The 12,173-nt window shown below is 35.5% G+C and overlaps 1 protein-coding gene and 1 long non-coding RNA gene across 4 annotated transcripts in view; both read right to left on the bottom strand.

Moving 5' to 3' along the window:
- The window catches only part of LOC137487819 (uncharacterized), a 37,988-nt gene extending 35,476 nt beyond the window's left edge, over positions 1-2,512 (bottom strand). The window contains exons 1-2 of one of the 2 annotated variants that reach the window (XR_015478491.1): positions 2,250-2,512; positions 2,093-2,170 (exon numbers count right to left, since the gene is read on the bottom strand). This is a non-coding gene — a long non-coding RNA (uncharacterized LOC137487819). The remainder of the gene's footprint in view (positions 1-2,092; positions 2,171-2,249) is intronic. The other variant, XR_015478492.1, reaches the window with a different exon arrangement.
- A 2,556-nt stretch (positions 2,513-5,068) lies between these two features.
- On the bottom strand, positions 5,069-11,129 carry cnn2 (calponin 2). 2 transcript variants are annotated; one of them, NM_213349.2, is given in 7 exon segments: positions 5,069-6,575; positions 9,206-9,352; positions 9,458-9,574; positions 9,665-9,802; positions 9,953-10,019; positions 10,120-10,241; positions 11,004-11,129. In NM_213349.2, coding segments are annotated over 7 exon segments (924 nt in total). In that variant the 5' UTR covers positions 11,064-11,129; the 3' UTR covers positions 5,069-6,302.
- Between the last annotated feature and the right edge of the window lie 1,044 nt (positions 11,130-12,173).

Raw genomic sequence — 12,173 nt, forward strand, 5'->3', positions numbered from 1 at the left:
ATATTATATTACTATTTAACATTTACATTATATGATTGTTCCTAGGGCTGCACGACATCGGAAAAATCTAGCATTGCGATATTTTTATTTTCCGATATATATTGCGATATAATAACAATTTCACTAGATAACTTGAATATCTCTATTAGGAAAGAATTTATAATGTAAATTAACAGAGATGATTCTGCAGTGGGAGTGCATCTCCTTAAAACCTAATAAACAATCTATAAACCTTCTGGGGTCCCCCGACACATTTTCGATCTGGTCTGTGCTATTTCCAGTGCATTTCTGTGAGTATTTCCATGCATAACTATCTACAATATAGTATACAATCAAGAAAAAGATACAATTGAAATAAAGTGTTTTATTGTGTCAAACGCTGTTCAAGTACAGTGACTGAATGATAAAAAAAATTCAATAAAATTAATCGTTAGAGTTACAAATGGCACATTTTATTTTTACTGAATGATTTTAAAATCATTAAACAAACACATGCACCAAAAACACATGCAAATGATGAGTTATCATTTAGACTCATCATTGGGTATTCTCACAATGTGTATATTGCGAATGATCACTTTGCGATATGGAGGCTGAAAGGATATATTGTGCAGCCCTTATTTTCTCAACTTTTAAGGAATCGTACAGAAGATCCTGAGTTAAGAATTAGTCAGATCACAAGATTTTTATTGTCAGTTACGAAAGTCAATATGTCAGATTATGCAATTGTTTTCTTGATAAAATCTTGACTTGTCGTAGGAAATTAATGTGCCAGACTACACGTTCCTTCGCGATCAGTCATCCCGTGACGTTTACGATGAGTGTTATTTCCCAAAGCAGTCATAAGTGTTGCTATAACAATATTTCTTATTAATGTATCGTTTACATCTTTTCAATCTTATTTGAATCTCAAAAACACTGATGTTTGCAGACAACTAATAACTACATTATTTAAGGGCATTCCTTGTGACATGGATAGGATCAAACTTATGATTCCTTTTTAATATTAAGATATTTTCTTTGAAATCTCCCACATGACTGAACTCGTTGCCAAGAACGAGAAAAAAATGTAACATGCTAGATTTTCTGCGATGGTGTCGTTAGGCGTTGCAGGCATTGTGTAGGTTGTCGTGAACTATGCCACATTACACAAGAAAAAATGATTGAATCTTGTGTCATGACGCCAATTTGTCGTTAACGAATCCGCACAACCCGAAATTCTGACAAATTCCTGTGATCTGACCGGGGCTTTAACTGGAGTTGTGATTTTTTTAAAAATCTATATATGTTCAGGATATAGAGAACTTGATTTTTAACGAATAGATGTGTTTGTTCCTCACATGTTTAATGGCAGTAAGATTACACACTTTATAGACCATTTTGAGGGATGTAAACAAAAACAATGGTCCCAACATATTTCCTGTTTTACATTTTGTATTTCTATAGCTTCCGAGAATCCAAAAACAGCCAAATATTGCTAAATAATGTTATGGTAGCTGTTTTAACATTAAGTTATGATTAAATTGCCTCTTTTTACAGTTATGAAATAGTTTAATAACAAGCAGGAAATGTTGATGGGCCAATGACATGACCACATTGAAATGGTCTATATTGACAAAAGCACATGAATTGCCATATATCAAGTTGAACTTTTGATATTATAAAACAGGATTGCTGTATACAGTTCATCTATGTACAGTACTGAGGCCATTATAGAATAATGAGAAAAATGAGGCCATTGCACAAACATAAAGGTGTGTTTCATAAGTCAACAGCCATTATGTTTAGCCATTGATTCTTAAGGCTTTATTCAACAGTCATCCTGCCTATTAATGTAATGTATTACCATGTTAAGAAGAACCACTGGAGCAGAACACTACAGACAGTAAATACCTTGTAGGCAAAGTTGGACGTTTTGGGTAGATAATGTATAAAAGTACATTTGTTTAAATCTATAGTTGACCTAAAAGTAAACATTCAGTGTTTGGCTCACTGCTGTTGTTCCAAAACCCCGGTATGACCTTTCACTTTTCCACACAATTGAAGTCAATAGCAACCAAAACTGCTTGGTTACAAACATTCTCAAAAATACCTTCTTTTGTGTTTCAAGACATGAGGGTGAGTAAACGATGACTGAACTCTCTCTCTCTGTTTTCAGACGAACTCTCCCCTTAAAGAGAAAAATGATCAGAATAGATGTATAATGTTTGCATAACGCTGTCTGAATGACAGTTTGATCTGCAGTCTACCTGCTTCAACAGGAGTCCTGTAGATAAATCCGTCTGCAAGAGTTGATACGCGTGTCAGCCTGGAATTTAACAAGAGAGTCAGATTTGGTCTGTATGAGAAGAGGCCTTGTGAGGCCTTAAAAGTACAAATCTGCACATGTGACGATAAAGTTAGATCGTAAAACCAAATTGCATCCCCAGGCAGCAGAAACTGTAACGTCCAAGTGAAACCTGAAAGAAATTGTAAAGCAGCGCCACCTGGTGGGTGGGACGAAAACAACGTCGTCATTTTAAAATATTGACACGTAGATATGTGCATGTCAAAGGTAGAATATATATATATACTTCCACTAACACATTTATATACCGGCATCAGTCATGATGGAAACTAAAAAAAAGCATGATTTTTTTTTAAGCCTGATTTAGATTTTTGTTTTCGATGTAAAAAAACAAACATTTTTTAGGGCTGCTAAGCCTGAAACACACAGAGAACAAAGGACAAATTATGTTTAATATGACAAAAAATGATACTATGTATGTACTCCAACCACAATCTTCTACAGTATTTTCTTTCTCTTTAAATAAGTCCATTCACTTAGTAGTGCAGTTGTTTTTTATTTTGAATTAAATTATGAATTATGATGACTTAATGCGATTACTATTAGTCAGGTGATAGGTGAATTACAACTCAAAATTTGCAATATTATGACACATAGTGATGATAAATATACAGATATCTTTTTCTGAGATCTCTTATGATGTAAACTTATGTGGTGGTCACGTGTATGTTTATCACATAACACACTGAAGATTAAAACATTAGGATTGCATACTGGAATCTGTTTCACACACCAGTTTAACAGAACAGAATGCAGTGTAAAGTATAGGGATAGGTGACATTACGTAATTTTGAAAAGTTAGCTTAAAAAATGGCTATTTTAGTTTTCTAATAAGTTTTATACAAAACCAGTTAATATTTTAAGAGTTACCTCTAAAACAGGGGTCTCAAACCATCCATTAAGAGCAAATTTTCCACCTGGAAATGATTTTTTACTTTCATAAAGGGCATTGTAATATATAATGTTTATTATTTTCCTCATAATAAAGGCTAAGCGGATTAATTTATTTATTTATTTCAGTTTTGGGTCAGTCAATGATCAGAAACTACATTAATTTTGATTCATTACGATTTTGGGCAGTGTCACATAAAAACAAAACGTAATGTGAAGCCTTGCCACAAAAATAGAAACCTGTTTACAAAGAAAATGTGATCTTTGCTTAAACTGCTCCAGGATGAAATATTGGGTTTTCAGTGTGGATAGTTACCCCACTGAAAATAGAGGAACTATCCAAAACAACGAACAAAAGGAAATTAGGGTGTGAAATATAATAATTTAAATAAAAATACACACAAATATACACAAACGACAACACAACGCAAATGACTGTCTGCATTAATCACAAATATGAACAAGTACAAAATATTCACAAAGGTTGTGCATCTAATTATCCCATGCTGTCATTCTCGATCACGGCCAGACGATGGCAGCATTAAGTTGATTATAATTAGATTTATTTCCCTTTACGTCTACTCTTCCAAAAGTCCCAAAAATAAGGACATCCTGCTGAGTAATTAGTACATCAGCTTCATTAAAGGCTGATTGTTCACCCAAAAAATAACATAAAATCACCCTAAAGTGTTTCTAAAACTTGATAAGAGCAAAATTTGCCCTCTAGCAAATTTGCCCAATTGATTGTGACCTCACATAAACTGCAATATACCAATAATAACATTAAATCACCCAAAAGTGTTTCCAAAACTTGACAAGCCTTTATTTATTTACCTTTGGAAGTCAATGGCTAATGGTTTCTTACATTTTTCAAAATATCTTCTTTTGTGTTTAACAGAAATTAAAGCAGGTTTGAAAAAAGCTTGATGGTAGCCACAGCCATGTCACCCTGCAGCCCAAAACCGGTTACTCACTGAAGCTAAGCAGGGCTGAGCCTGGTCAGTACCTGGATGGGAGACCACTAGGGAACACTAGGTTGCTGTTGGAAGTGGTGTTAGTGAGGCCAGCAGGGGGCGCTCAACCTGTGGTCTGCGTGAGTCCTAATGCCCCAGTAAAAGTGAAGGGGACACTACACTGTCAGTGGGCGCCGTCTTTCGGATGAGACGTTAAACCGAGGTCCTGACTCTCTGTGGTCATTAAAAATCCCAAGGCACTTCTCGTGAAAGAGCAGGGGTGTAACCCCGGTGTCCTGGCCAAAGTCCCTCTATCGGCCCTTACGATCATGGCCTCCCAATCATCCCCTCTCCACCGAATTGGCTCTATCACTGTCCCTCCACTCCACCAATAGCTGGTGTGTGGTAAGCGCACTGGCGCCGTTGTCCTGTGGCAGCCGTCGCATCATCCAAGTGGATGCTGCACACTGGTGGTGGTGTGGAGAGACCCCCCCTCATGATTGTGAAGCGCTTTGGGTGTATTGCCATACACAATTAATGCGCTATATAAATACACATTACATTACATTTACATTACAAGACAAACTCAAATATCCCTAATTAATTGAATGACTGAATCCAGGATTTCCACTGAGAAGTGAGCAAAAGATTTCAAAGGTGAGCCTCTTGTCCAAGACTCGAGAAATATTAATAAATTTAATTGATATGCTGTTTAGAGCTTTCATTTGACATGAACAAACAAATTGTCTGTAAACATGGACATAGTTAAAACATAAGTGCCACATTTCATATTGGATCCATGAGGACGTAAGGAAAATATGTCCAAGAATGAGAGATAAAATACTCAATGACAGTATTCAAATTAAACAAACAACAATACCTGTTCATGATCATTTATTATAAACCCAATCTTCAATGTCCAACCATCATATTTCATAAAAAAGTACAAGAAAAACACACAGATACATCCATCATGTATGTAATTTATCTGAGCAGACCTCGAATCTCCGATGTCTAGTACAAAGCGTATTTTGGAATGAGAATAAAATACTGTGGAATGAAAGAAGTGAATCCAGTTCCTAATTTGGAATGTTCAAGGCTCACAATGATATACTTCAATTTCCTTTCAAAATACTAAGATCCAACAAAAACAAGACACGCTCCAGTTCATCTGGCTCTGCAAGCGCTAAAATATTCAACGAGAAATGAAACACTAATACAAAGATGAACTCCTTAAGACTCCTTACAGTCGGCACGTCAGACACTAAAGTGTATTATAAAAACAAACCGCATTCATCCCCCCATATTAAGTGAGGAAGTGTAATGTTTAGAATGGCGAAAGCAGAAATGCGGCTGAAATGATAGATAAGCTGTTCCTTTTTGTGCATGTCAAGAATGTGATCTCACTTTGCAGCCTAAAAACACAAAAACAAAATACGATTGGGGAAATAAGCTCTTAAATTAACACGACGAACGACTCTACAATGAAAACCTCACTATTTTAACCTTGCATCTTTCAATTGTAACAGCATAAAGTCACCTTCACATGTTCGAGCGACAAAAAGAGAGTGATTTTTAAACCCCTGAGCATGTTCTGTATTTAAACAGTACAAAATCAGGCCCACTTACTAACTCAACAGCAATTTTCTACACAACAGTTTGATTAGAGCAGGAACTAAAATACAATTCATCGTTTGGGATTATGAAAATGCAACTTCACAATAACCCCCGTCACACTTGCGTTTCAGCATTTGAAACAAATTTTAAAAAATACTATGAACAACTACGCAAATACTAAATATTATTATAGTGGTTGTGCAATTAAATGAATGTCACTTGAACCATATAAAAATACAAGAAATATCAATACACATAACACTACACACATATGTTTTGTGGCACTCTGATTTCAGGTCAACAAAACATATGGTTTATAAAAATTTAAAACAACGCTATATTTATAACATAAGTGATATGTTTTATATTGGTTACTTTCATCACTATCCGGCAGATGGCACGCTTACTGTGATGTGTGATGGCATGTTTTGGGTCTTTTTGTTTGAGGAAGTATCAACTTCCCTTTAGCTTCTTTTATTCGGACTTGTTTGGATTTAGTAATCTTGGCCGTCGTCCTGATAGCCCTGGTAACCCTCGTCTTGGTAATCTGTGTACTGACCATCGTTTCCTTCTCCAGCTGCAACAGCGCCACCTTTTGGACAGTATTTGGCATCGTAGATCTGACGGCCAAGACCGAAGTTTTGCCCGCTCTGGTTGGCACCTTGAGAATATCCCATTTGCAAAGACATGGTGGAGTTGTCACACTTGTCTGTGCCAGTTTTCTGGTCGTAGATGGCACGGCGAGTGCCTGGAGCTGTCATACCAGCCTAGAAGAAACACATCAGAGATTTTTTACAATTATAGTACTTGTTTAATCAATTAAATTGTTGTTTTTACTTTTTGGTTTAATGCAACTCAATTCAAAAAGCTTTATTGTCTGCCCCACACTTTAGACCGGTTCACATACAACAAGCAAACATAAATGTACTTACACAGTTTTTTTAAATGCTGTTTAAACCAATGGCAGTGGGAATAAATGTCTTCCTGTACTTAGATTTTTTTGCTAAAAGTACTTTATATTATCTGCCAGACGGAAGTAACTTAAAGGACTCATGTAAAGGATGAGAAGAGTCTTCCACAATAGTGGAGGTTTTTCTTTTTGTCTCTGCTATAAATAAATCAGTGAGGGTTTTTTTGCTCTCACCAATTATTTTACTTGCTACATTTGCTAATCTTAAAATTTTATTTTTGATTTTAACAGAGACAGAGTTCAACAAGGCTACAATATTAAATGTAAAAACAGACTCAAGTGATTTTTATACGACAATCGAAATGTTCATCCCACTATTAACACTTTTCAGTTTTTTCAACAAACTCAACCACTGTAGAGCCTTTTTCAAAACATTCTCTGAGTGTTTAGCAAAAGACAATTGAAAGTCAAACTCCAAACCTAAATATTTAAAATAACTCACCTGCTTAACTTCCTCCCCATTAATTAGCAAAGGATTACAAAATGTGCGTATTTTATTTGTCCCACAACACATTTCTTTCGTCTTACTAATGTTAAGCTGCTAAGAATTCTCTGTTGTCCAACTTGTGGTGAATTTCTCAAAATTTAAATAACTATTCAATAACTGAATATCCTTTACACATCCCACCAATGCCATAACATCAACATACTTAATAAGTGTCAGATTTTCATTGTCACAAGTTATATAATTTATATAAATATGAAATAAAATTGAGGAAGGTCAGCATTTAACACCACAATTTATGATGAATATTAGTTGTTTTATTATTTGTTTATTATTATTTATTAGTTGTTTTATTTTGTAACTTGTTTTAATATATGTGCGTGTACCTTGTATTCCTTACATTGTGGGGATTAAATATACCAACAAGCCTATCAATACCAGTAAAATTTGGCCTTGGAGACTTTTTTTTGGTCACTATGAGGGAAAATGGCTTGTAAATCATGCAGAATTAAGTGTTTTGAAAACGCAAAACAAAATGCAGAATTATTCCTGTGAGGATGAGGTTATAATTTATTATGTCTATGGGAAGTAACCATAGAGATAACTATACAAGTGTGTGTGTCTGTGTGTAGCTTTTTTTTTAGTTTGTTTTATTTCAGTTCACCTACCAAAACTTTGGTTACATTATTATTTTTACATTTTTCATCTTTCATCTAATATTTTTGTTATATTTTTAATCACAGCAGTTATCTAAAACCATTTTTACATACAAAACATCAAACTCATACTATTTCAGATAATCGCCAAGGAAATGTTTCACATTTTCATTTAGTTTAACTTTATGTAATAAAAGAAGTCAAATTAAAACGATAATAGTAAAATTGATTTGAAAAAGGATGGTATAAAAATAAAAAAGTCCCCACAATATCTCAATGATACCAAAATAACACAGATTTAAAGTCAAGCAGCAAACTGAAGCTCCAAAGTTACCAGGGCCGGAGTGGGACTCATTTTCAGCCCTGGAGTTTCAAGCATTAGACCGGCCCACCTCAGTTCACAACTGACTATATTAAAATAAGGTTATTTCCAATTCAGTTTCTAATGACACTATCACATCTTTTTCAAGAAAACAGCTGCTTTAGAACTTCAAATGTTCAACAACTTTACAGTTTTATATGTCTTAACAATAAAAATGAAAAAAAAAATTACTTAGGGGAGGATCGAACACAGATCGACAATGTTGTGCAGGCTGCATTTTGCTCATGGGCCTGCGAGACAATAATTAGAAGAGCAGAGCTGCAGCAAAATGATGAATAAAAAGAGTGAGGCTATGATCAAATAAAAAAATAAATGAAAAAAAAGTGCGACTGCTGAGAGTTCAAACAGCTAGAAACACCGGCCCTCATGGCCAAAAAACAAACCGGCCCACCGGGAACTCTCCCAGTCCTCCCGATTGGCCAATCCGGGCCTGAAAGTTACTATTGTGACTGTTACCAAAATAAAATGTTGTTTTTAATATTGAAAATTTAAGATGCTGGTGAACATATATTATCTTTTTGTACTTAAAGATTATGAAACTAAATTAATAAAAAAGATAAAAAGAAAAATTATGTCTATTGATTAAAAATATACAATAATAAATGCAACATTCCAAAGAAAAAAAAAAACCATATTGTTAAAAAATCCTTCTGATTTAAAACGAATCAGTATGAGAATAATAAAGTAGAAAATTTATATTATGTGAGTATTTTATTATACATTCATTCATTTTCTTTTCCTCTTATTCCCTTTATAATCTGTGGTCGCCACAGTAGAATGAATCGCCAACTTATCCAGCATATGTCTTATGCAGCTAATGTCCTTCCAGCTGCAACCCATCACTGGGAATGTATAATATTATATTATATTATATTATATTATATTACTTTATATTATATTATAAATATGCTTACGCTTTAAGACAATAGAAGGGTGATACTTACTTGACTAGCACCCTTATTGGTGCCCATCTGCAGACTGATGGTTGAATGGTCCATTGGTGGCAGAATGTGTGACTTGGGATCATACAGATGTCTTCGAGTGCCATAGGCGTTCATTCCAGCCTGACTTGCACATTTATTTGTTCCCATCTGCAAAGTGACCGACATATTTGAGCTACTGTCATAGATCTGGAAACCTACATGACAGAATAATAAAAAATTGTGACAGAGACTTTTCAGAATAATGACTCGTACCTGTAGTCCGATGACACATTGGCCGGCCTTCATTTTCTCATCATCAAATGCCCTCTCCTGTCTTTCGGCATATTTCACCCCTATGTCCACACTCGAATGAATGCCCTTGGTTTTAGCCTGTAAACACAGCAGGAATCTATAATTACAGTCTGAAATATCAAGGTTAGGCTGTTCTCCTGTGAAATGATATGATTGGACAGGACTTACCATGCCAGCGAGTGCCAGGAGGGTGGTCTGAACCTGTGTCATATTTCCATTCTCGAACAGATCATTGGCCTCAAAGATGTCATGAGGCTTGAGTCCATAGGTGGTGATCGCTTTAATGAAGTTGGTCAGGTTCTCTAGCTAAAGTGGAATAAAAGAGTTAAATGTGAAAATGCTAAATGTAGCCCTCATGTTCTCATCAGAATCTTATCAGTTTATACGAGCACGGTGTCCTTAATGTTAGAACATCCATTAATCTTTAAGGGAAATCTTTTGAAAAGTTGCGCTCACCTGATGCCAGTTTTGGGAAGACTGGTTAATCTTCTTTACAGAGCCTGGCTGAAGTTTGTTTATGAGCCTTTAGGGAAACATCAAGACCTCAAGGTTGTGCAAATGTTTATTGTGTAACTGTCTCTGAAAAGAAATAACTTTGAAAACATGTACAAATGCACACTTACTCGCAGAGAATCACACCATTTTTTAATCCTTTCTGGAAGTCGTCTCCAATCGATCGCCCTGTAGTATTCTCAATCCAGATTCGTAATTCTTCCTCTCTCTGTGGGTCATACTTCTGTGCAATCTAATGAAAGATTGAAGATGATGTTGATTAATAATCACTCAACAATCAGACGTTACAGCTCAGCGTTTAATATCTGTAATACATTTTCTCATGATCTGTCAATACAACAAGCAGAATATATTCATCATTTTGTCACTCCAACAGAAGCCTAATAGTTTAGTGTTGCTTTTTTAAGATAATGTATTTGATTAAAAAAATTCAGTGCTTCACAATATTCAAATAATATACAGGTTAGTTGCATTAGAAATATCCAAGCATCAGATTTAGGAAGTCTAACTGTGTCTGTTAGTGTCAGGGCTGTAAACCGATACTAAATGTGTGTATTACAAACACATCAACACCAATAAGGAAGAGGAATGTGAACGAGCAGCAGCTTTTACTGTGTGAACACAAGCTGTGTGTTTTTCAGGCCAGATTACAATGACATACTTGAGGACTAGAGGCAACGCCCCGAGAGCCTCTGGAGAACTTTCTTTACAGTTTCCTTGACTTATTTAGCATTTTACTGGCTTTGTGTTTAGTTTCGGTTTCTATTAAATAACATGATTTAATTCGTATTAACATTACATGAAGCGCCACTGACATTTATCATAGTTTAGTTACACGCGTGTTACATGTTAACACTACAGGAAGCTTCATGAATATTTGTCGATTCATTAGAAGTAGCGATTTCCAGTACCTATAAGTTACAGTATACTAAATTAAATACATTTATGTTTTAATGACAGGTTTAAAACTGTTTAAATGAATAATCCAACGTACCTTGCTTTTCACTTCCGCTGAAAACCCGTACGCCGGGCCTCTGTTAAACTGCGAAGACATTATCAGCAACAAAAGAACCCAACTTTACCAAAAAGATGAACGGGAACTGAAAGAAAAGACTTCGCTAAAGTTTTAAGTTTTGTCCGCTTTACTATTTTAGCGTAGGTACATCTAGTACTTCCCCCCCGAGTTTCCTGTCCACCAATGAGAGCGCTGGCTAATTACAAACCACGCCCCTTTCTTTCCTTTTTGGCTGTGATTGATATTAAAAACTCCATATATGGCACTAAAGTACCGAATTCCTTTACAATGGGAGTCTCCCTGAGTCCATCCTGGTATTCCAGACTCGCGGTAGCTGAGGAATGAGTCACCTCTGGGAATACGGCAGCCTGCTGAATTATGTCACAAACATTCGTGAAATATTTCTTGAAATGATGAGGAAGCGAGGTAAGATAGGATATCTTGGTGTAACACAGGTTAAGTCATACATGAAAGCAATTTAATGACGTTGTTAGCCTACTGCCGCAACACTGAAAGCAATTCAGCAGTAAAATGTAGTATTTCCCGGCTCTAAAGAGAGTAATGCAAATGTAAATGTGACTTCAGACAGTAGAAAACTTTTAAAGAGGATAATTAACCAAAAAATTACCTCCTTTAACTTTGATGCCCTGCAATGTGACTAAACTCAGACCTAAAATGATATAATGTAAAACACTGGTGTCCACGTTAAATGCCAAAACATTTTAAGTCCTATTGCTTTAAAGTCTTAATTGAATTCTTATATTGACAATTCTTAGTCACATTTGCATGCATTACATTATTTATTTTACTTTTGGCTTAATCCCTTTATTAATCTATTAAATATTAAACAGTCAATTTATCCAGCATATGTTTTACACAGCATATACCCTTCCAGCTGCAACCCAATACTGGGAAACACCCACACACACTCATTGACACACAAACACTACGGCCAATTTAGTTAATTCAATTCACCTATAGCGCATGTCTTTGCACTATGGGGGAAACCAGAGCACTCAGAGAAAACCCACACGAACACGGGGAAAACATGCAAACTCCACAAAGAAATTACCCAGCTGTGACCCAAACTGGCTACCTACTTGCTGTGAGGCAACAGTGCTAACCACTGAGCCACTATGTTACCCCATA

This window comes from Danio rerio, chromosome 2 (assembly GCF_052040795.2).
Source record: "Danio rerio strain M-AB ecotype USA chromosome 2, GRCz13ab, whole genome shotgun sequence".
Classification (NCBI taxonomy): Eukaryota; Metazoa; Chordata; class Actinopteri; order Cypriniformes; family Danionidae; genus Danio; species Danio rerio.